The 24,775-nt window shown below is 52.5% G+C and overlaps 2 protein-coding genes and 1 long non-coding RNA gene across 4 annotated transcripts in view; 2 read left to right on the top strand and 1 right to left on the bottom strand.

The window, feature by feature from the left end:
- The window catches only part of CLCN6 (chloride voltage-gated channel 6), a 32,545-nt gene extending 25,235 nt beyond the window's left edge, over positions 1-7,310 (top strand). The window contains exons 22-25 of the mRNA XM_029945911.1: positions 199-279; positions 508-615; positions 740-865; positions 3,766-7,310. Coding sequence (XP_029801771.1) covers positions 199-279; positions 508-615; positions 740-865; positions 3,766-3,846 — 396 coding nt within the window. The 3' untranslated portion in view covers positions 3,847-7,310. The remainder of the gene's footprint in view (positions 1-198; positions 280-507; positions 616-739; positions 866-3,765) is intronic.
- Positions 7,311-9,473: 2,163 nt separating this feature from the next.
- Positions 9,474-11,991, top strand: LOC115299200. 2 transcript variants are annotated; one of them, XR_003912039.1, is made up of 3 exons: positions 9,474-9,736; positions 9,814-9,988; positions 10,162-11,991. It is a non-coding gene; the product is annotated as an uncharacterized LOC115299200 (long non-coding RNA). The 2 variants fall into 2 exon arrangements; XR_003912038.1 differs by having other exon boundaries at positions 9,474-9,988; positions 10,162-10,322; positions 11,578-11,991.
- Positions 11,992-21,096: 9,105 nt separating this feature from the next.
- LOC115300047 (natriuretic peptides B-like) lies at positions 21,097-22,605 on the bottom strand. Its single transcript, XM_029949630.1, has 3 exons — positions 22,343-22,605; positions 21,860-22,106; positions 21,097-21,294 (listed from the first exon to the last, which is right to left on the bottom strand). The coding sequence occupies exons 1-3, from the start codon at positions 22,466-22,468 to the stop codon at positions 21,278-21,280; spliced, it is 390 nt and encodes a 129-aa protein (XP_029805490.1). The 5' UTR covers positions 22,469-22,605; the 3' UTR covers positions 21,097-21,277.
- Positions 22,606-24,775: the final 2,170 nt, after the last annotated feature.

Raw genomic sequence — 24,775 nt, 5'->3', positions numbered from 1 at the left:
TATGTCAATCGCGTCTCTGCTTCCATTGTCACGTGGTCTCTTCCCTCTCCTCTTTTTAAAAGGACAGCCATTATTGGATTTAGGGCCCACCCTAATCCAGTGTGACCTCATCTTAACTTGCTCCCATCCTCCAAGACCCTGTTTCTGACATGGCCGTGTCCCCAGATAGCAGGAGTCAGGACTCAGCAGATCCCTTGAGGGATCCAGGTCACCCCACGAGAGCTGTTGGGTAGCTCTTCTCTCACTGAAACTCCAGAACAAGCCACATCCGTCTCGCAGGTGAAGAGAAGCAGCTTCAGAGATCCGGGGACACTCCCAGAGTGGCGGGCTGGCTGGGAGCCGCCTGTGGATGGCGGCGTCTCTCTGCAGAGCACCCTGTCCTACCTCCGCGCACTGGGTGGGGGCTGTGGCTGGGGGCCCCCGAAATTCAAGGGAGAGGGGCCCTAGACGTGACCCTGACAGTCGCTGTGCCCGAGCAAGGACAGCGTTTTGGTTGGGATTCTGCAGAGTGCCAGCCAGCCCCGCCTTTCCTACGCCGAGATGGCTGAGGATTACCCGCGCTACCCGGACATCCACGACCTGGACCTGACACTGCTAAACCCGCGCATGATTGTGGTGAGCGGGCTGTCCCCTGGGGGGCGGGCAGAAGGGAGGCGCGTGGAGCCAGTCTGCGCTGTTCACGCCTCATCCAGGTTAGGGCGGAGGCGGCCGCCGGTGACCTGTGTTGTCTCCTCTGCAGGACGTCACCCCGTACATGAACCCTTCACCCTTCACCGTTTCACCTAACACCCACGTCTCCCAAGTCTTCAACCTCTTCAGAACCATGGGCCTGCGGCACTTGCCCGTTGTGAATGCCGTGGGGGAGGTGAGTCTGACTTCCTGTCTGTGCCTGTCGTCTGGAAAGGCCCCTGTAACCCCAGCACCGTGCGTGAGTCAGGGCTCCCCAGCCTGCAGGGTTTCTGGGGCCCTCGCCTCCTCCGCAGCCCTCTGAGGACCTTTGCCTCCTGCCTGTGCCACCGCACGCTCTCCGCTAGGCCAGCAGGTGTCGCCAGTGTCTCTGGGCCTGCACCTCCAGGAGGAGAGGTCTGCTCCCTGCCAAGTGAGCATCTGTAACGTTAAATGAGAGAATTTCAAGCAAGTCCCTTGAACAGTTTTGAAAGATACAACCAGGTACAACTAATCATGGCTGCAGACTTTTTTTTTCTTAGAATTCCATTTTTCCCCTCCTTACCCAGGTATTGTTTGGTTGTTAAAAATATATATGTGAGAAAATGTAGAAAAGCAGAACACAAACAGAAAGAGATCGCATAGCTGCGTTTCTACAGAGGTACTAGCGCTGTCTTCTCAAGGTAGATCCTTTGTCGTTTTTCTCTGCCTCTAGGAGTCGAGATTTCGTGTGTCAGGTTTTAATGAGAACTTTATCCCTATTCATACTGTTTAATACCCTGATGGCTTGTTTAATCTAGAGGACATGACTTTCCATGGCAGGAAACTTTGTTGGCCTATGTTATAGGTATATTTTTAAGTTTGTTTATATTTATTTTAAGAGAGAGAAAAAGTAGGGGAGGGGCAGAGAGGGAGGAAGAGAGAGAGAGAGAATCCCAAGCAAGTCCCCGGCTGTCAGCACAGAGCCCGATGCAGGTCTCAGACTCCCGAACCACAAGATCACAACCTGGGCAGAAATCAGGAGTCAGACGCTTAACCCACTGAGCCCTCCAGGTGCCCTGGCTTCTAGTACTTTCGTTGGTTCGACAGCATTCCACCGGCTGGCTGGCAGTCACTCACCCCGCAGTCCTCTGTTGGGGGATATTTTGTTAAATGTCACTGCGGTGATCACCCTTTTGAGACCTTGGATCTGTGTTGCCAGACGGCCCCCCAGCCCTGGGAAATGAACCCCCCCTAAAGAGAAGCGTCCCAGGGCAGACGCTGGCCCGCCACAGCCTGCTCCTTGGGGGGTGGTCCCAGCGGGTCACACTGTGTTTCTTGAAACACGAGTGCAGTGAGGGTTCTGACACAGTGCGCGGTGCCCCACGTGAGTGACAGATGTGCGTCACCGCCGCAGTCGTGAAAACCTGTCTCTCTGGACGCATGCTCTGCTGTCGCTCTTCCGCACACTGGCAGTTCCGAGTCTCCGGGCGTCCCACGGCGTCCCTCATTTCTGACACCGGGAACTGAGAGGCGGCGTGAGACCCCACATGCTAAGGGCTCAGCCCGATGAGATTCCACCCCCCACTCCAGATAGCAGTCAAAAGTCCAGGTTGTCCTCTGTGTGTCTGGCCAGGTGGCTCTAAGTTGGAGGTTCCCATGAGCCTCTGCTCCTAGAGCTCAAGAGAGCAGGTTACTTACTAGATTACCAGTTTACTGTAGAAGACGGTGACTCAGGAATGGCCAGATGGGCAGAGATGCAGAGGACAGGTGTGTGGCAAGGGGCGCCACCCTGCCACATTCTCCCAGCCTGCTGCCCTCCTGGAACTTTACGTGCTCACCAGTCCGGGGGCTCTCCGCATGCACACCGCAGTGCAGGAATTTTCTGGGAGACTTTATACGTAGGCATGATTGTTCATGTCCTGGGTCATTGATGGTTGGTTCAACCTCCAGCCCCACCACCCCAAGATAGGGGGCGGGGCTAGAAGATCCGATGCTGTAGTCACATGGTTGGTCGCCCTGGCAACTAGCCTCTATTCACAGGGGCTTCCTAGAAAGTTCTGTCATTCATGTAAACTCAGCTGTGGTTGAAAGGGGCTTGCTATGAATGATAAAAGACACCTTCTCTTATTCTGATCACTTAATTCCACGAGTTTTAAGAGCTTTCTGCCAGGGACTAGGATGAACACCTGTTACAAATTTCCTGTTATAAATCCTATTATAGGGGCGCCTGGGTGGCTCAGTCAGTTGGGCGTCTGACCAGCTCAGGTCATGATCTCGCGGTTTGTGGGTTTGAGCCCCGTGTCACACTCTGTGCTGACATCTCAGAGCCTGGAGCCTGTTTATGGATTCTGTGTCTCCCTCTCTCTGACACTCCCCTGCTCGCACGCTCTGTTTCTCAAAAATAAATTTAAAAAATTTTTTTTAAAATCCTATTATAAATCACAGAATCACAGTGACTCAGGTGGTGCTGAGAGATGGCATTAATGAGCAGGGTCTGGGCCTCTCAGAAGCCCGCACTGAGCTATGCCTTTTGCACACGTGCGTGCAGCAGGCTCTAGGGGTGGTGGGAACTGAGGTTAGGGAACGTGTGCCTTGTTTAAAAAGATGTTCAAACTCAGGGGGCCCTCCCTGGGTGGCTCAGTCAGTTAAATGTTATGACTCTTGATTTCAGCTCAGGTCATGACCTCAGAGTTCTTGAGTTCAAGCCCCACATTGGACTTTGTGCTGACAGCTCAGGGCCTGCTTGGAATTCTTTGTCTCCCTCTGGCCCTCTCCTGCTTGTGTGCACACTCACTCTTATGCCCTCTCTCGCTCTCTCTGTCTCTCAAAATAAATGAATGCTTTAAAAAAAAAACCAGACATTCAAATTCAGATTTTAGCCCGACTAAAACTTCTCTTGGAGGTGGATTTGTCCCATTGGCCCCCAGTTTACAAGCCTTGTTTACCTGTTGGTCTCCTTCCCACCTGGAAACTGGGTGACCTTGAAGTGCACGGCTTGACCAGTTGTCACATCTGCCCCTACGCTCCACGGATAATCGGGCAGGCTCTGTCCGCTCCCGTTCTTGCCCCAGTGGGTTTATTCTGCAGGTGACGTGGGCCTTCTCCTGTTTGTCCTAGATCGTTGGGATCATCACCCGGCACAACCTGACGTTCGAGTTCCTGCACGCCCGGCTGCGGCAGCACTACCAGACCATCTGACGGCGTGGCAGCCCACCCTCTCCCAGAGCTGCCTGGGGGCGCAGCCTGCTCCTGCTCACTGCCGCGGCTGGAGCTGGTCCAGGGCACGGAAGATTCCCACCCACCCACTCGCTCGGAGAGCCTGCAGTCATCGGACACTTCGCTGGCCAGAGATCCCGGGCATGGTGTCGCACCAGGAGAGCGTGAACTTGACTTTCTCAGCAAGTCTCTTCGTGTCTCTTGCTCGCTGCTTTCCTGCCGTCCAGCGTTGGCTCAGGCCCCAGGACCCTCCGCCCCACTAGTGTCAGGACCAGAGGGGACGTCAGGCCTCACCCCCTAGAGAGTGACCCCCAGAGCACTTTTCCCGCCCCTTCTGCTGGTTTCCTAGGGATCCCAGCCTTACACTGTATCGGGAGGGACTTTGGCCAAGGCAAACACTGGGGCAAATGCCAGTTGCAAAATTAAGTGAATTACCAAATTTAGGGATTGGGCAGTAAGAAAAGTACCCCTCTTTCAGGGAGGTCTTCTTTCATTGGGACTCTTAACTCGATGTGCTCAGCAGTTTGCTTGGAGGAAGTGCCTGCTTCCTGGAGAGCTGCTGCCCTGGGCTCACCCCTGCTGTCCTGGGCTCATACCCCTGCTGTCCCAGGCTCACCCCTGCAGTCCCGGGCTCACCTCTGCAGTCCTGGGCTCACCCCTGCAGTCCTGGGCTTATCCCTGCTGCCCTGGGCTCACACCCCTGCTGTCCCGGACTCACCCCTGCAGTCCCGGGCTCACCCCTGCAGTCCCGGGCTCACCCCTGCAGTCCCGGGCTCACCCCTCCTGCCCTGGGCTCACCCCTGCTGCCTTGGGCTCACCTCTGCTGTCCTGAGCTTACCCCTGCTGCCCCAGGCTCACCCCTGCAGTCCCGGGCTCTCACCCCTGCAGTCCTGGACTCATCCGTGCAGTCCCAGGCTCACCCCTGCTGCCTCGGGCTCACCCCTGCTGTCCTGGACTCACCCTTGCAGTCCTGGGCTCACCCCTGCTGCCCCGGGCTCACACCCCTGCTGTCCTGGACTCACCACTGCAGTCCTGGGCTCTCACTCCTGCAGTCCTGGGCTCACCCCTGCTGTCCTGGGCTCTCACTCCTGCAGTCCTGGGCTCACCCTTGCTGCCCTGGGCTCACCACTGCTGCCCCGAGCTCACCCCTGCAGTCCTGAGCTCTCACCCCTGCAGCCATGGTCTCTGTAGGGCTGGCACCTTCCAGAAGCACAAAGCATTAAGGTCCCACTGATCGTCCCTGAGATAAGTCTGATCATACGGCCCAATTTACAACCCCCCTTAGTTTTTAACATTTTTGCTTCTCTCCTGGTGACTCGTGTTGACCCCAGTCTGTCCTGTCCCTTACATCTGCATCGACTAACTTTCCTTGGGTTCTTACATGCGTCTTCCTGGTGAAGCAGCCTCAGCCCAGAGGATCTTGGTGTCCTGCACCCCCCCCAAGTTAGCTAAAAGCAAGGCACCTCATGATAAAATTGCTCAACCCAACTCTGGGGGAAGACAGTTGTGTCTCAGATGGAAAGAAGGGAGGCCTGAGCCTGCGGCCTCGGTAGGAACGTGATGTGGCTGGAGACACCGGTGTGAGGATAAAGCAGGAGGCTTGTTCTGAAGGAGGGTGTGTGCCCCTCACCAAGCTCTCTCACCCCCTGCTCCTCGCTGTCCCCAGCCTGCGGAGGCGCCCCTGGGTAGGCAGGGCCAGGCCTTGAGGCTGTAGCATTAACCATTAACCTCGGGAAGGAGGCCCCGCGACAGTGACTCTGTCTCCCTCCAGGCCGGTGGTCCTGACTGGGCCCCCAAAGTGGACGCTTGCTGTCGGGTATTTGCACTTCTTTCCTCTCAACCCCTGCGCTCCCCCCTTACTTGTGTCCCATCCGAGGCCCATCCTGGGGCAGGCGCGCTTTGGGCCTCGAGAAGGCCATTCCTTTGCATTTAAGTTATTTTTGTAAATTGTGGAAGTTGCCTGAGGGCGTGGACGCCCGGCCTCCGGCAACAGCCCTTGCCCTCTGCCTGGGGGTGGGCGTCCATCTGTCCCTCCATCCTGTCCGTCCGTCCGTCCATCCGTCTGGGCCCGGCCGGCCCTGTGCTCTGCACACTCTGCTCACTCAAGTGAGGAGGCTGCTTTCAGGATCTTTCCCACCTGCCTGTGGCCCCTCCCATTTTCCTGCCTCTTTGACCAAAAGTTCTCTAACGTCTACATTTCTCAGCTTCCTTGGATGCGCTTGACTTGTGAGATGTGGACGGGACCCCCAGTAGCTAATTCGGGGAATCACAAGGACCAAACCAGGCAAGCCCTTCTGACTGTGATTGTGTTTACCTGGCTGCCGGTGTGTATTAAGGCAGCGATCAGAGCTTGGCCACATTCATCCTTCCTTTTATTAAGAAAGAAAGCAGTTAGTTCCCCGAGTCAGGAGAACGTCAGGACCACCCTTCACACAAACTGATTCCCCTCTTCCCGTCCCTCCCTGGAATCAGCAGAACTAAGGTGCTGGGGCAGGGTGGGGGGGAACCTCTGGCTCCGGGGTCTGGGATGCCAGCCACCTGCCTCAAGGCTGCCCTGGGTGAATGCTGTTGGAATCTACCCACCCCCCCAGTGCCCACTGCCTTGCATTTAATAAGTCCCCAGAGACTTTGTTCCCGCCGGTGTGGCCCGGCCATAGATGGTACCATGCAAATGCGTCTGTCCGTCCATCCGATGGCCGCCGTGGTCGCAAGCTCACTCCGGAAAGGCACGTTGCTTCCTGTCCTCTGCGGGCGTCTGCCCCTCCCAGATAAGCCCAAAGACAGCGACTGGCCCACTTGTAACAAAGTAACTGGAAACCTCACCCCTTGGATAGTGAGAAGCCCACGTTTGTCACCATATCCCACATCACCAGCCCCTTCACCTCCGCGTGGGATGGCGTGTCCATAAACGGAACCCACAGGGGGCTCCAGGAGGGTGGCTGGAGATAGTTTTCTGTGTTTCATCTCGCGATTGGTGTTGCCGGTTCCCCGGCTGAGGTGATCGGGAGCTGGGGAGGGAGAGTCCCTCCCGACCGCAGGGCCTTTGCTCATGACCCCATTTAAGTAACGGATCCTGGCCAGGATGGACACTTGCTTGCTTGACCCAACCAAATCTATGACATTTCTGATGCAAAATCACGTCCTGACATGGCCCTCAGAGACCAGAAAGCCTCCGGAAAGGCCAGAAGCGCCCCCTTGGGCCCTGTGGTGTTGATGTGCAGTATTGCCCCCTGGCTCCGTGGACCTTGGTCACCTCGACAGTTAACAGCTTCCTTTTCTCCGTTTGCACTGTTGGTTTGTATAGTAATATTAGCTAATTCTATTGTGTACATATTGTATTTTTTTTAATTTGTAAAATTCTATTTTTATTTGAACTTTTGGAACGTGGAAGTTCTCATTATAACCGTAACACGTCAGAATAAAATGTCTTCATCTGTCTCCTTTAAGCTTTTGTCCCCACTTGGCTTTTCCTTTACTCTCTCTTTCTGATCTGTAAAAATCGAGGAGTAGACTTAGAGTATCCACCGTCTTCTCCTAGAGCTCAGCAAGGCTGCCTTCCCAGGGGTCCCTCTGCTCCCACCTTAGTTCTGTGGATCTTAGCAAAATCACCCGGTTCCCAGGCCCGCTTCTCCCCTCAAAAGAACACTACGCGACATTGTTCACTGATGCTTTTCTTCGGTTACAACCCACCTGCTCACTCAGCTGCTGCCATCCGACCCTATGGGGCGGGTGCGGGATCTGCTTGTACACCTGCAGGGCTGTGGATAGGGATTAGCCCCACAGACAGGTTCCCCAGTGCCCAGCTGGAAGAAGTGACGTCAATACCAAGTCTAGATGTTTAGACCTTGGGGCTGGCTTCCCTGCTGCCACCTGTCATTGGTCTTTGCTCTGCCAGAAGTCAGATTGTCTTTGTCTCTGGCCCATCTGCTTTAAGTGGCCCTTCAACCAGCAACAGAAGTGGTCTCCGTTCAATCCTGTCCCCAGGTTTCCGGAGCACCGGGGCACTTTCTGTGTATCCGGCACTGTCTGTCACTTCCGTTCTTTGAGCCCCCGCCATGTCCCAGTGACGCCCCGAGAATGTGTGCATGGTTCACCACACTTCCCTCTTAGCAGCCCCTCCTCCCCGGGCCTCGGCAGCGAGTCTGGCTACACGCTTCTCCCTATCTCTGCTCTTGTCCTTGTTAGTCCTTCTGTGCTCAAAGTCCACGTGACGAATACTTCTATCGGAAGTGGTTAGATTAAAGGTCTTTCCCTGCCACTGCTCCTGAGCCATCAATTCACTTGTGGCCTCCCCTTTCCCCTCCAGAGAGCAAATTACTACTTTATTCCCTCTTTTCCAAACATCTTTGCAAGACCAGGACAATTTGACTTTTTTTCTTTAGGGTTATAAGGTTATTTTGAGAGAGGTCGAGAGAGTGAGTGTGGATGGGCAGAGAGAACAGGAGAGAAAATGAATCCCATGCAGGCCCCACACCATCAGTGCAGAGCCCGATGTGGGGCTCCATCTCATGAACCACAAGATCACTCCCTGAGCTGAAACCAAGAGTCTGGTGCTTAACCGACTGAGCCCCCCAGGCGCCCCAACAGTTTTGACATTTATAGAGCACCAAGAATGCCATGTGCTGGCCAGGCTTTACCTTCAAGGGGTTTACAGCCAGGGACACAGACACAATTGCATGCCAACACAAGTTGCGTTGTATTGTACCGGTCCTATGCAGAATGCTACTGGTGCAGAGCTTAATGAGTACTGGGCATGTGCTGCTATCAGGGATGAAGTGGCGTTTTCAATGAGCCTTGAATGTGTAGAATGTTCCCAGGATCACTGGGTAAATAGCATTACAGGAGGAAGGAACAGGATAAATAAGGGCATGGAGAAGTGAGCAGTTAGGTGTGGGGGTGGGGGTTGGAGGAATATCATAGAATCTGACATGGAGAATGAGGCATGTCGGGCGGGAAAATAGAGCAAGCTTCCCTGTTGTGGCTGAGCATAGTGCCTGGTACTCTGCTTTTCAGAAAAGGACAACAAAGAAACGGCATCTTCTCCAGTGCAGCCCTGTTCCGTCACCTTGGACCTGATTAGACAAAGCTGGCAGCTACTTTTTAATTATGTGTTACTACTCAAAAGGCACATAAACATGCAGTTCGTCAGCAAATGTTTCTTTCTTCACTTTGCTCAGCTTTTTTTTTTTTTTTTTTTGAGAGAGAGAGAATGCACGAGTGAGGGAGAGGTGGGGAGGGAGGGACTAAGGATCTGCCCAGAACTAATTAAGCTCTGCCCTGGTAACAGCAGTGAGCCTAATATGGGGCTCAAATGCAAGAACCACGAGATCATGACCTGAGCCGAAGTCAGACGCTCAACCAACTGAGCCCCCCAGGTGCCCAGCTTTGCTCGGCTTTTTTTTTTTTAATTTATTTTTGAGAAACAGAGAGAGACAGCGTGAGTAGGGGAGGGTCAGAGAGAGAGAGAGAGAGAGAGAGACAGAATCTGAAACAGGCTCCAGGCTCTGAGCTAGGTGTCAGCACAGAGCCTGATGCGGGGCTCGAACCCATGAACTGTGAGATCATGACCTGAGCTGAAGCCGGATGCTCAACCAACTGAGTCACCCAGGTACCCCTGCGCAGCTTTTAAAAGCAAATCCTTTGCCCACTTTTCTTAAAGTGCAGTCACACGGCTGCAACAAGTAACTCTCTCAAAACATATCAGAGAAAATTTTGTTAGTGCTCTCATTTACAAATGTGTCTTGATTTTTTTTTCAGGCTCTGGGTATAAATGTGCCAACAAAACAAAACAAAAACTACTAGGTATACAAAATTGTCTATGGAGTACAAGCTACATTAGATGCAACCAGGAAAAAAAAAAGCCCAGATGTTTGTAAGTTTTCTTTTCAATAAATATATGCCCTTAACGTGAGCAAATCTGAAAAAATAAGGCTCCTGGGGCACTTCCAGAACCCGTGATGAGGCTGATGTGAACTGCGGTTTGAGCCCTACACTCCACCAAAGAAAAAATTGGGAATGAGAGGTGGAGAGGGAATACAAGGAAGAATTTGTCCAAACCCACAGAATGCCACCAAGAATGACCCTAATGTCAGCTGTGGACTCCGAGTGACAACCGCGTGTCAGGGTAGGCTCATGGGCTGTCACAAAGGCACCGTTCTGGTGGGGAACATTGATAATGGGGGTGGCCCTGCATGTGAGCAGGCAGGGGGTCCATGGGAAGCCTCTATCCTTTCTGCTTCATTTTGACATTTTGAACCTGAAATGGCTCCCCAAGAAAAATTCTATTATGTTTAAAAGGAAGAAGAAAGAAACTGGGCATTATCTCTGACAAAAAGTAAAACGGGTATCAGGCTGAATTCTCTTGCCGGGGAAAAGAAAGAAATCACACCAACCCGAGCCTTTGGCTTCTGTCCGTGGTGCTGAAGTTTATTCATCTTTCAAACAGCTTTCAGTAACGGGTGAGCAGAATCTATCCTAAAAATTTAATGCATGGGATGGGAGAGGAGGGGAAACCACAATTAAACCACTTGGTCTACATTCAGCATAAAATGTGAGAAACATTGACAAGAGGCTGCAGCTTGAATAGGGTGCTCATCATGGCTCAACTTGATGGCAACGAGATGGGACCAAGTTGAGTGAGAGACCCCAAGGGATGATCTCTCGAAGTCTGTCCAGGGCCTCACCAGACTCTTCCTCGCTGGGCATTATCTTCGATACTACAAAGAGAACAGAGACAAGGTTGGCTTGGTGACCCGGCCCTATTGGAAAAGTCAACTTTCCAGGACTGTGCTCATTTCCCAGCAGCCCCCACTCCAGACTGACAACCCTGAGTTTCATGAACTGGTACACAAATTGCTTGTTGGAAGCTATAAGTCAACCCCAGTCATTTTCATTTAATCCTTTGGGATCTGACATACCCAGGGTAGGACATGAACTGCCAATCAGCAGAACGAAGGTGACTTGGCTCCATGAACATTTCAAGTGCCCAGTGCTCATGGCAGTAACTTTTTTTCCTTGGCATTTCTGTATCAGCCTTAGTAGCTGAGACTGATGTCATTGCCTCAACTTGGGGCAAAAATTTCCAAAAAGTAAGCTTCTACTCTAGTCTCTTTACTGCGGGAGGCATCCCCTGGTGGTGTTCTTTGACAAGGTTTGAGTCTCAGTGAAATCATAACCACCTTCCTCCCCACCCCATTCCACCCCCAGCGCCTCTTACCCGGAAGCTGTTGCAGCCCAGTCCACTCTGAGCTCCAATCCTGTCCATCCTGCCTCCAAAGCAGCTGGACCTCCGCAGACTCCGAGGGGCAGCGAGCAGTGCCCTCAGCTTGCTTTTCAGGAGGGCAGATCTATCGGAGGAGTCCCAGGGGCCCCGCCCAAGGGCACCCCCATCTCTCGGGGCCGGGTTGACCTCCCCAGTCCAGGGAGGCACCTCAGGGAGGGGGCTGAGGGCTGCCCCGGCTTCCTCGTTCTGCTCATTTAGCACTTGTGGGGGCACGACTTCATCTTCTAAAGGCATCTTGTCCTCCAAATGGTCCAGCAAATTCTTTACAAAAGGAACACACAGGGAAAGGGAGAGGTCTCAATGACCAGCACAGTGTCACAAAGCCCCCTGATCCCAGACTGTGGCCCCCGTCCTGGCCCTACCTTGAAATCCATCAGGTCTGCATTGGACACAGAGCCGTACACAGGGTTGGCTCCTGTTTGCGCCAACAGGTGAAACGCCAGGAAGAGGAGGAAGCTCATGGTGATGGTGGAGAAGGAGCCCATGCTGGCGTCGGTCAAGCAGTGTTCTGGCGCTTGCTGCCTCTCTGTCCTCTCCTCTCCTTCTCTTAGACTCCCTCTGCTTCTGTTTCCCAACTGCCCTGTGCCTCCTCTTTTTATAGCCCCCCAGCTCTCCAAGAGCACAAGAGAGACGGAACCCTCCCCATTCTGTCACTTGCAGCGATAAAGCAGCTGAATGAGGAGCAGCAGAAGATGTCCTTTTAAAGCTATCAGCCCCACAGAGCCTGTCACTGCCCCTCCACCTTGAGCAGCCCCGACAACCCCAGACCCTCAGCTGCAAGAGCCACATTCTTGTTGATTTGCCTCAAGAGGTTTCCACTTCAAAGGTGTGAGAAGAGCAAAAAAGAGTCCTTGGTTATCTCACAGCGATGCCTGAAGCTTCTTTCTCCTCGGCAACAGGACCCATGTGGGGAGGCAGAGGGTGACGGTTGGCCAGTGCCCAGCTCCCTCGGGTTGGTTTTCTGCTCAGCTGTCGGGGGCTCCAAATAAGGGGGGGAGAAGAGGAAGTGGCAGGCAGCCGGCGGCTCGGGACAAATTAGTCCAGATGCTCAAGCCAGCCTCACACCTGACTCATCAGCCATGGGGGCAGACCTCTCCCTCCAGTTGAGCTGCCCTCACTCCTGGCAGTCACTCTTGGTGGTCAGGTGAAGAGGGAGTTATTATTTAGAGTATTAAGTCAGCCGGGAACCAAATGTGATGAATGTCCCAAGAATTCAGCTCCCCCACGTAAACACCAAGAAAACTTTTAGGAACACAACCATCCCTCTGCCAAGCTCCTCCTCCTTCCCCTCCACAGCGTTGAGGGGGCTGGGCTCTTAGGCCAACGTTTTCATCCCTGTCACCTTGCTGATAATAGAAGTTCAGACTGAATTTGGAGCTTATAATGCCCCCAGTGCTCCCAAGAAAACTTGCGTGGCGAGCTGACTGGTGGAGTGAGCGGGAGGCGAGGGTGGCGCCCAGTGTCCCTTAATGTCGTCCATGACCTTCCATGAGGCCAGGCAAGTGATGAGCCACTGACACCTTGATTTTCCTGACTCCCCACCCGTGAACAGAACTAACAGGCAGCAAGGCTTACCCCCTTTTTTTCAAGATTTTTTAAAACTTTAAAAATGTTTATTTATTTATTTTGAGAGAGAAAGAGAAAGAGAGCAGGGGAAGGGCAGAGAGAGAGAACCCCATGCAGGGTCTGTGCTATCAGTGCAAAGCCCTCTGCGGGGCTTAAACTCACAAACTGTGAGATCATGACCTGAGCCAAAGTCAAGAGTCAGATGCTTAACAGACTGAGCCACCCAGGGGCCCCTCAAGATTTTATTTTTAAATAATCTCCACACCCAACGTGGGCTCGAACTCACAACCCCGAGATCAAGAGTTGCACGCACTACCAACAGGCAGCCAGGCGCCCCAAGCCTGTCCACACTGAAGGAGTGACCTCTACTGAACTCCCCTGTTAGCGTACTCTTCAATGCAAGATGGACTTGGGGGGGGACCCTAAATCTGAAGGGTTGGGAGACCAGCACTCTAGTCCCAAACAAACCAAGTTACACACATTGTCCCCGCCCATTTTCCCCACGCTCTACCCACCTCTCAGCCTTGCGGTGAGGCTTAGGTGAACTCCCGATGTGTGCACTCCGCCCACGCGGTCTGACGGGTGAAGGGCTGTCGGTTCCCAAGGCAGTAAGAATGGCCGCCTGTGTTGAGCGGTTGTAACATGCCAGGCACCACGCAGAGCACTTTATATGAATTATCTAATTTTCATCCCCACCCCCATGAGGTGGGTAATACTATTCCCATTTACAGAGGGGGAGACCTGAAACACAGTGTATGTGACTTGCCCGAGGTCACTCGGCTTCTAAGTGGCAGAGCCAGGACTGAAACCCCAGGTCTGACACCGACGCCCATGATTCCTAATCCATTTCACAGATGCTTCTGCTACGAAACATGACGGGTTCCTTACCAGCCCTTTCAGTGCAGTCCCTGATGAAATACGCCCCTCCCCCCACTCTCCCAGGTGGCCTCTGAGCAGCTCCTTCACCCTCCCCCCTTCCTGGGCGGAGTGGGGGTGTGGCAAGTCTGTGTGCGTGCGTGTGGACTACCTCAAGGAAAGGGGCATCCAAGCCCCACGACCTGCCGACACACCTGATGTGTTTCGAGGGGCCCCCGGGAAGCCAGGAAGTGCATGTGGACCGAACAGTCACGCCCCCTCCCTGGCTGATCCGGCTGAGAGGCTGTTCTGTGGGTGGGCAGTCCACGGCCAGAGGTCACAAGAGGTATCTAGGGTGATTTTATTCTAAGACAGAAAGAGAAAGGAGCCCTCTCCAGTAACCTTATCTGGGTCGAGTGAACTCAGCTTGAAATCCAAAGTGGGTGCAGCGCTCAACAGGAAATCTGGGGGCAAAAACCTCATATCCTGATGAGTCCCCGGAATGTGCTCACCGCTTAATCGCGCGGTTGGCAGGGTTATTATTAGCAAAGAGTATTCAGTGAGCAGCCACACTGGGGAACTGCTGCTCCTTGCTGTGTGCGTCACAGGGCCGGTCCCCTGGAGATGCCCTTTCAGAAAGGCCTTTGATGCAGGCAGCGACTTCCGGAAGGGCCTTGTGCCAGGTGGCCCCTGCAATGGCGCAGCCTCCACGGGCCTGTGCTGCTCCTCTGTCCTGAGCCACTTCTGAAGTCTGCAGGTGGCCCAAGGAGAGGTGGAAATGCCCTTCGGGGTTCCAGAAAGAGAATTTCAGTATTTTCTCGGCTCCTTGTATTAAAGTGACCTTTCCTCTTCCAGAGTGAAACCCCAGCAGGGCCTTAGTGTCACCTGTTGCATTTCTTCTAGTAGCCACGGCTTTTTGTCTGGGTTGGGTTCAGTTTTTGTTGTTGTTTATATTTTGTGGACGGGGGTGTGGCAAGAAAGAGAACATTCAGTTTTGTTGTCCCAAGGACTTGACATTGAACCAACACCGCCTTCTGCACTGACAAGGCTTAGTGGAAACGGAGACAAACCTCAGACTCACTGCCCCAATCCTAGTGAAGCCTTCGATTTGCACTTGAAACAGAAAATGGCTTGATGTAAAGTTTCGCTTCTTTTCCATGCCCTGGCCTGATCTTGGGGGGGTGCACACGCCCCCATGTAGAGGAGTTAATATTTAACAGAGTGTTTAGAAGCGGGCCTGTAGGAATGAGACAGAAGAAAAGCATATGGCACAGAAAACCAGATCCACCCCCCACCCCCACCTCTCTCACTAGCTAAAAAGTCAAAAGCCTTTATTTCCTTATCCCTGGAAAGAAAGAAGTTGTCTTAGTCATATGATGAAATGAGCTTGGCAAATGGATGGGAGAATCCAGAATTGGGGTGTCTCTAGGTTCTCTTTCACAGTCCCCATCTCAGGACCCTCCACAGGGATGCTGTGGGCTGCTTCGGGGAGCCATGAGGTCCCAGCAATGTAAAACACACACAAAGCTGGTATGAGGAGCTCCCCATGCTCATGGTGTGATTCTATCAGACACAAATGGTCGACAGCAGAAGCTCCAGCTGGAGGAAATTGGTAAGACCCTGCTGCACATTTAGGGATATTGTTTCTGACTTTGAAAATGGTGTTCTGTTCTTTGGTACAACACAGAGATCACTGGGACTGGAAGCTGGGAGCCAGTTACCTAGACAGCAAAGCCCAAGGCCAAAGCTCTATGGGGGTTCCGGTTCAAGGGAAGCAAGAGTGAGGGCAAGAGGGAAATGAGAGGGTGTATTGTTTAACTATGGCTGTGTAACAAGTTACCCCAGACCTTCGCAACTTGAAACAACACACGTCCTTGATCTGACAGTTTCTGTGGATCAGGAATCTGGCCCTACTTAGCCGGGTGCCCCTCGATCAGGGCTCTCATGGGCTACAGTTAAGATGTTGGCTAGACTTGCCTAGAGGCTCTGCTTTCAGGTTCACTTCTATGTCTATTGACAGACCTCGGGCCCTTGATGCCTGTTGGCTGGAGATGTCTGTTCCTTGCCACGTGAGTCTCTCCATAGAAATGCAACCAACTTCCTTCTGGCAGAGGGAGAGACTTCTGTAAGCCCTTTGTAACCTAGGCTTGAAAGCGGCATCCCAACAAGTTTGCCGTGACAAGAGGGGCTTACACCAGGGCATGGGCACCAAGAGGTTGGGTGTCGTTGGAGGCCACCTCCGAAGCTGCCCACCATGGGGTAGGGAAAGAGGGAGAGCAAACAGAAGGTGATATGCTACCAAGCTGGCCATGGTCATGTCCAGAGACTTCCTGGAGCCCAGAGCCTTGGAATAGCCTATGAGGAGAGAGAGGGTGAGGGCACAGTGTTAGATCCCCAGGGCGACTCCAACAAAGTGCCACCACCTGGGGGTCTTGAAGCAACAGAAATAGACTGTCTCACAGTTTTGGAGACCAGAGGTCTGTAATTAGGGTGTCTCTGAGGCCGTGTTCCCTTACAGGGAGGAGACTTTGAGGCCTCCTCCAGCTTCTGGTAGCTGCCGGCACTCAATGGCATCCCTTGCCTTGTAGATGCCAACACCCCAATCTCAGCCTCTGTTGTCACATGGCTGTCATCCCTCTCTGTGTCTCTCTCTCTCTTTGTATGAGGACACTAGTCATTGGATTAGGAGCCCACCCTCATCTTAACCTCATCTTAACTAATTATATCTACAATGAGCCTATTTCCAAATAAGGTCACATTCTGAGGGCCTGGGGGTGCAGGACTTCAACCCATCTTTTGGGAGATGGAATTCAATGTCCACCTCCTGCCTCTCACTGGTTAAAGTGTCAACTCACCCTTGCCCCACCCCCACCTTGGGACCATGAACTCCCTTGCACTTGTGGGCAGTGTGGCCCAGATCCTTCAGGTAGTAGCTGGGGAAGCCAGAGATGCCCTCCATTCATGAACTGGCTTGGCCCTCTCTCCTAGCCACTTGATCCTGCTTGTTGGGGGAGAGGGGGTCAGATAGCGGCTAGGAGAACGAGGTCAGCCATTGCTAAAGCTCCATTTTCTGGGAAGCCAGAGATACAGGCCAAGGCCTTCATCAGCTGCTGCAGGATTCCACTGTTCTGCACCAAGCACGGAGTGGACATGTACTGACTCTTTAGAAAATATTCTCCAAATGACTGAATCAATGAGTTGGCCTTCAGTGCCTCTCCTACCCACTCACCCTTCCAAGGCACATCCCTGAGCGCCCACCACTGTACCTTGCCCTCCTGGGATCTTCACCGGGAGGGAGAGTCACCCTCTGGCCAAAACATGAAGGTTCCCATCTCTTCCCCAATACAGGAAGAACCAGACGAGAGAGCCTGGGGTGGAGAGGCCAGTTGGAAAGTTGGTGAGCCCATGTCAGCATGAGTGGTGAGCATCTAAACCGGGAATGGAAGTGAAGGATTGTGTGTAGGAGATGCTAGGAAGGTGGTGGAGTGGACGTGGTGCCTGCCTGGGTGATTCAGCCAGAGAACAGAGTCAAGGAAGATTCCAAAGACTCTACTCACTGAGGGTGGAGCTCCGGGAGAACTTAATCCTTTGGGAGTATCTTAGATTAGGTTCTCCGGTAGTAGTTTATTTTGGAAAGAGTTCCAGGAAACATTGGCAGGAGAATGAGGAAGGAGCCAGGGAAAGAAGGAATTCAGAGGCCACCAAGGCCAAGGGGACCTTAATCTCCCTTTCCCCGCAGAGAACTCTGAGAACAGGTGTAAGGTGCGTGCCACCTGTGAATCAAGGGCGCTAGGGTTGTTAAATGCCACCTCCTCCCAGATGTTGGTTAAGTGCTCCTCCAGGTTGATGTCAATTCCCTAGTGCTTCTTGTCTGCCCCGAGGGGAGCCCAGAGGGCTTCGGCTGCCCGAGAAAGTCCTTGAGCAGAGAAGTGCAGGGATGCTGGATGGAAGCAGGGCTACCATGCACTGAAGTGGTGAGGGCAGGGGACAGGAGACTCTCCACGTGAGAGTGGGAGCCAGGACCCAGGGCAGACATGGAGTTTGATTGCAGAAATGTTCCAGGACAACCAGGTGGCTGTTCAGGGCTGGCTCCTGACCCGACGGGAGAAATGAGTCACCCAGAGAAACAGGACTTTTTATTAAAGCAAAGGCAGTGCATGAAAAGTCCTCCAGATGCCAAGATGGAAGACCGAGCACTAACACATGAACAAAGACAGATGGTCAAGTTTGTGATTTGTTTAGATGTGGCTCTGCAGCCAGAGAAATGCCTTCTTTTTTTCTCACCACTGATTCTAGAACGTTCCCAGCCACCACAAGAAGGATGGAGAAGGACCCAGCATGCCTGGAGAATGTCACAGGTGCATAACCAGTGATGTGATTGAAAGCATTCCATCCCGGGGCACCTGAGTGGCACAGTAAGTTAAGCATCCAACTCAGGTCATGATCTTGTGGTCTGTAAGTTCGAGCCCCATGTAAGGCTCCCTGTTGACAGCTCAGAGCCTGGAGCCTGCTTTGGATCCTGTGTTTCCCTCTCTCTCTCTGCCCCTCCCCTGCTTGTGTTCTGTCTCTTTCTCTCTCTCTCAAAAATAAATAAACATAAAAAAAGTTTTTTAATTAAAAAAAAAAGGAAGCATTCAATCCCAATCCTATCCTGACTTCTGTAACCTCAACACTTGGGACCCAGGAAAGCCCGTCCACCCTCTACTAAAATCCTTTCCAGCTCTGAAGCCTTGGGTTAGGCCTCCTGGGCTCTATTTTCACCAGCACATCTTTCTGGGAAGATCACAGTGACGAGCATCTATGGAGAGATATCATTCGGCAGCTGCTGGACAATGAGGTTGATAATAGGGAAGTCAGGGAGGTGACAGCCATGGCTTTAGCCATGTGGGGGTACAGTTAAAGGGGCCAGCATCACAGGTTAGGGAAGGCAGGGTTTTTTTTAATGTTTATTTTTGAGAGAGGCGGGGAAGGGCAGAGAGAATGGAAGACAGAGTACCTGAAGCGGGTTCTGTGCTCACAGCAGACAGCCCGACTCAGGGCTTGAGCTCACAAACTGCAAGATCATGACCTTACCCAAAGTCTGACGCTTAGCTAACTGAGCCATTCATGTGTCCCAGGGAGGGCATGTTTTAAAAGGCATCTATAGGGGCACCAGGGTGGCTCCAGTGGTTTTGATTAAGCATCCGACTTTGGCTCAGGTCATGGTATGTTTGAGCCCCATGTCAGGCTTACTGCTGTCAGCACAGAGCTCACTTTGGATACTTTGTCCCCCTCTCTTTGCCCATCCCCTCACATGCTCGCTCGCTCTCTCTCTCAAAAATGAACATTTAAAAAATTGTTTAAAGGCATCTATAGATAGTGCCTGTCTTGCTTCCCCCAAACATGAGGGGAGTTCAATGTGATGTCACTCCATTGAGAACATAGGCTACCCACTCCCATCCCCCAGCAGTCACATGCGGCTCCTTTGCTGTTCTCTCTGGGGTCCTCTTTCCTAGATTTTTGCCTGGGGAAAAGGCCCAAGGAACAGAGATCACATACAGGCTCAACCCACCTGAGTCCTATGTACAGATGGACCAGACTCACCGGGAAGAATCCTGAAGTGCTGGCTGGATTTGGGGAGTGGGTGCTCTGGGAGAGCTCTGCCTTCATCATCGGAGGAGAGGGAAGAGGTCGCCAACAGGCAGGCACCAAATGCTGCACCGAATGATGCCATTGGGAGGAAATTTTACCTCCCACCAGGCAAGCCTGCTTCACTGATTTGCAAGGGACGGGATGATGCAGTGGTTAGGGACCTGGGCGCTGGACTTGAACCCTGACTCTGCCACTTGCTAACTGCATGACCATGAGCAAGTTATGTCACCTCTCTGTGCCTTAGTTTCCCCCTCTGTTAAAATGAGGGATTGTAAGAGTTCTTCATAGATTCGTTGTAAGAACTATAGGAGTTAATGGAACTATCCCTGGTGCTTAATAAAGCCTTTATGAAGGTTAACTATGCTGAGTATTTATTGCACTCCCTGGGTCAGAAATGCCGGGTAAAGATGGTTCACAGTTTTATTAGAAAGTAACTTGCTCCTAAACCTCATTTTAAAAGTTTTAATTGAGGTCACTGGCTGTCCATAACCTCTGGCAACATGCTGGGTTGAAATGACAAATAACATAAACACTCACCACTCTTGGTTCCCCGCAGTGGAAGAAACATTAGCTGAGAACAGCAGAAAGATCAGGGAGAGTGAAGTTCAAGGCCCGGAGCGCAGGGAGAGAGCACAGGTTCGAGAGTCACTTGGCTCTCCACTCATGCAAGAGCTCAGAGCATCCGGTGCCACATGCTGCCAGGGAGGAGGCTCCAGTTTTCTGGGTCTCAGCTTTCCCATCCATCAAATGGGGATAAGAATAGTCTTGTCCCTTCTGCAGAGCTAACATCCTAAAAGGCTTTCTTGGCAAGGGGACTCCATGAGATGAGGTCTGGGAGCCTGAAAGCAGGGGAGTGAGGCCTGGGATGCTTGGGAGGCAGGATGCTTGGGAAGGGGGTTCCATGGGGCACAGGACAGTGCACCAACAGGACTCCCTGCAGCACAGCAGGACCCTGGTGGCTGTCTCCTTCTCTGCCCTAGTAATGAGGGGTTTCTCTCTCGAGGCAGAGAGGAAATGAAGATGTGGAGCCCCCAGAGGACACCTTGAAATGCTGGCCTTTTGTCAGACACTTAAAACCTGGGGCCAGGAAATGAAAATGAACTCAGGGCTTTAAATGCCATTCCAGGATGACATTGGGAATGGAAGGTTGGAAGCTGAGATTTGGGGCAGAATGGAGAGCTCACCCCTATTCAAGACCACAAATGAGCCTCTCTCTCTCTCTCTCTCTCTCTCTCTCTCTCACACACACACACACACACACACACACACACACAGCACCTCATCTCTGAGTTCTCAGCTTAGATGTCCTAGAAACAATCACCAGAGAGAATACCTCTGATGGCAGAATTGCAGACCAAGGGAAAACTAGTGAGCAAACGCTGACCCGTACTCTCTGTTGCACAAATGTCTCAGGGCCTGTCTCCACTCCCAGGGAGAAACCACCAGCTTTGAAGAGCCATTTCTGCAAAGTGTCTTGATGCTTCAGGTATTTATAGACATTTCAGAACACAAAAAACCCTTCAAGAGGGGAAAGGCACCCCTACACCTGCTTGACCAGCCCTGAAGCCATCTCCCTGCCACCATTAGGACACTTTTGGAACCTTCAAGAAAACAAAGGGTTTGGGTTTCTTTTGGTATGTGGGTTTTTTTTTTAATAATGTATTTCTTCTAATGCACTAAGACAAATCAGTTTCTTTTCTTTAACATTTTTAAGTTTATTTATTTATTTTGAGAGAGAAGGAGGACCAGAGAAAGAGAGAGAGAATGAAAATGCAGAGCCCGACACGGAGGGAGCTCAGCCTCACGAACTGTGAGATCACGACCCAAGCTGAAACCAAGAGCCAGACGCTCAACCGACTGAGCCACCCAGGTGCCCCAGGACAAATCGGTTTCAAAAGAAGATGATAAAATGTTGACTTTATTTCACCATGGAAAATATGTGCTCAGAGGTAAGAATCATCGTATATAAAACAATCAAAATAAATAAATAAATAAATAGAAATAAATAAGAATTGCTTCAACGGGGCTCAGAAAGTTGGTGAAGAATCAGACGAAGATGTCTGCAGCCAGCACTTCCTCCTAATATTTTCTCAGCACTGTGAAGAGAGAGAAAGGGTGATGATGGTGTCCGGTGGGGAAACTGAGGCACGATCTGAGCTTCCCCACACTGGGTGCGATCCCTGCAACCATCCCCCCTCCGCAGCTGATCTGGGTGTTTGAGGCTTTAGAATAATCCATCTCTCTGGACCTCAGTCTCCTCATCTGTAAACTGGGAATTATTGCTGCCCTGGTGATCCCGACCTCTGCCTTTGCCACTATAGACAGGCTAAGGGAAACCAGGAGGAAAATATTTAGGATTCTCTCTGCTCCAAGGAGATGCTGCCAGACAATGACTGGATTCCATCGTCAGGAGATTCTGCCCCTTTTGGTTAGAGAGCCAAGAGGCGGCTAGAAGGTGGGTAGGGACTCATGGACATAGTCATGAATGATGTCCACATTTAATATTTCCAGAAGGGCCCTCCTTGGCCCTAAGCACTGTCAGCAAAAGAGAGTCATGTCCAAGAGTCCTTTTCTCAGGGTGTGGTTTCCAGAGACACTAAACCCAGAAGTGGTTCGGATGGTGGGGGGCGGGGGAGCCAAGGTGGCAGGGAGGGGGCTTACCATTGCAGCCCAGGCCACTGAGGGAGCCAATCCGGTCCAGCCTCCGGCCAAAGCACCCTGAATCACGCATCATCTTGGGGCTGCCTGGTTGTTTCAGGGCCTTGAGGACATTGTCACGGGGCGCAAGGACCCCCTCAGGGGGTTCCTCCTGGGCCTCCCAGGATTCTGCAGGGCTCTGGCCTCGCTGGAGGGGTCCCAGCTCTTCTTGCAGCTCCGAAACTGTGTCCCGCAGCCCTTCCAGCAGCTCCTGTAACGGGTGGGGACAGCCGCAGCCTCAGCAGCCCACACCTGGGCCAAACCACCCTAGACAGCGCTGAGATGAACCAACCACCTTGGGTAGGGGTCCTGGCACCCAATCCGGTTGCTTTCTGATTCCCTTATCACTAATTCCCTAGAGGGGCTGAGGACCCCCTCCGGACAGTAGCTCAGGACCCGTTAACTGTTGCAACCCGCAGCGGCCTTTAAGCGGGCTGCAGCTCTTACCTGTATTACGGACACTTCCGAGGCGGGGCCGGGGCTGCCCAGTGGGTGGGAGCGACCGCCTAGTGGCGACAGGTGCAAGAACAGGAGGAGCAGGAGGGGCCGGAGCAGCGCGGTCTTGGAGTCCATGTCGCTGGAGAGAAGTGCGGAAAGAGATCGTCGCCGCTGCCGCTGAGCTGTGTTCCGGGTCACGTCTCACCTCCTAGACGCCGGCGAGCGCTCTCCCGGATCCTGGGACAACGTCGGCCTTTTATCCCGGGCCAGGAGTAATCTCTGATTTATCGGCCGCATTCCGGCACGCTGAGCTCAGGGCGGGGGAATGCACCCCTCCGCGCCTGCGACCATACTCGCCGGGGGTGGGTGCTGGGGAGAGCAGGCCTTGTATAGAAATGGGCCTGGCCGGGGGGCGGGAGCGCGCGGGGGACACCAACGGGTCCTTGGCCTCCCGCCTCCTCCTTTCCGGCAAAACTCCCAGGGCCTTTCTTCCCCACCCTCAACCATTCCCGGAGAAGGCAGACACAACTCCAGCGTTCCGAGGCCCCAAGACGCAAGTGCGGGGCGCACGGGGTGACTCAGAGCAAGAACAGTCCCAGCCAATCCCCCCCATTCCCCCCCACCTCCCACCACCGGAGCGCCTCTTCCCTCCCCGCGCCTGCCTGTAACTCGGCACGGGCTTCCTGCACCCTGCGCGGCGCCGGGTCTTCCGCACACCCTGACCGCTGTCCGTGGTTCTGATGGTTCTGAGCAAACTCAATCAAGAGGCCTTGCTCTCCTCAACTCAAGGCCAGCCAGAAAGACAAGCATGAAACAGAGACCTCTGAGACCCCTCCCCAGCCTCTCACAACTGCCTGCACTAGGATGCTAATTCTCCAGTGTCATCTGATTAAAAGCCTGCGTATGACAAGGAACTTTTGGAATGCTGACCCTGCTTCCATCCCTTAAACGGTAGAGCTGATTTGGTTGGAATTTTGAGAGGCAAGGCCCAGAGATGAAGTCATCCAGGAATGCCTTCTATCAAACCTCCTCCAGGTGCCAACACTTCCTCTCCCCCACCAAGCCAACATATGATGGGAATAAAGCAAGGATGACTGGAAGATGGTTACCTATTTGGTGGGACGCGACAGGTGTGAGGAGTGCCCCTCCCCAGTGCCTCTCTTATCTGACCGTCCGTGACCTAATTCCCATTAGCAGATGGTCTGGACTTCCTATCTCTGATTACAAATGGGGCAGCAAGAAAAAAACGGCCCTGGGAAGAGACACAGCAGCATACATGACTCATGTCACCACCCCTTCCAGATGCCTTGTGCTGACAAACAGCAGGATGAGAGTGGGGTATGGGTAATAGAGAAGAGGCAGCAAAAGGCAGAGCCTGTGACCTCTAACCAAATCTTTCCTTCAAAAAATAGCATCTACCAGATATGTAAGAAAAAATTGGTTATTGTTTTTCATTTTTCAAATGAAGAAACAGGGGCACCTGGGTGGTCAATTGGTTAAGCATCTGACTCTTGATTTGGCTCAGATCATGACGTCACGATTCGTGGGTTCAAGCCCCGTATTGGGCTCTGTTCTGACATTGGGGAGCCTGCTTGGGATTCTCTCCCCTCTCTCTCTCTCTCTGCTTCTCCCCACTTGTGTGTGCACCCCCTTCTGTCTCCCTCACCCCCTTTCTTTCTCAAAACAAACAAACAAACAAAACTTTTTTAAAAACTGAGGAAATAGAGCTCAGAGGAATTAATTTGCTTTCTTAATTAACAAGGGGTAAAGCTTGGGTTCCAACCCAAGCAGTCTGATTGCAGACCTGACCTCTTAATCACTGCCAGGGGGATTGCAAGGGGTTTCTACTAAAAGAAAAAGTAGATGAATCCCTGTCATTTCCAAAGGTACGGAAAGCTGTGCCATGAAGGATGTGTACATTGGTGGCTGTGTGTGCAAGAAGAAAGATGTAAAGTGTGGCTAAGATGACCATTTTACAGATGAAGATGGGGAGCGGGGAGGGTGAGAGCACCATAAAGATACCAGTCCCAGGAAGATTCTGGGGGCTGGAGCGGTGTGTGTGTGTGTGTGTGTGTGTGTGTGTGTGTGTGTGTGTACGCACACATACACCACAGGAAGAATATCCAAAGATTAAGTGGAAGCAAAAGAGAAAACAAAATCCAGTCAAGTGGCAGAGCTGAGTCAGAGGGTCAGAGGGTGCTGAGGATGTAGAGTCCCTCAGGCTGACGTCAGAAGTAACATGTTGGAAGCAAGACAGAGTCCATCAACCAGCATCTATCAAGAAATTACCCTTCATGTGACTTGAGCCTTCCTTTGCTCTTCTGCAAAATAGACACATGCTCCCTTTTTCAAGGACTACAAGAGAGAAAATGATGTCTGTGAAACGCCCAGGGCATCATGGGAAGAGACAAAGAATTAGGAATACAATCGCACTGAAGGAGA

This window comes from Suricata suricatta, chromosome 8 (assembly GCF_006229205.1).
Source record: "Suricata suricatta isolate VVHF042 chromosome 8, meerkat_22Aug2017_6uvM2_HiC, whole genome shotgun sequence".
NCBI lineage: Eukaryota > Metazoa > Chordata > Mammalia > Carnivora > Herpestidae > Suricata > Suricata suricatta.
Note: the sequence above shows the minus strand (reverse complement) of the source record. Positions and strands in the feature narration are given on the sequence as shown.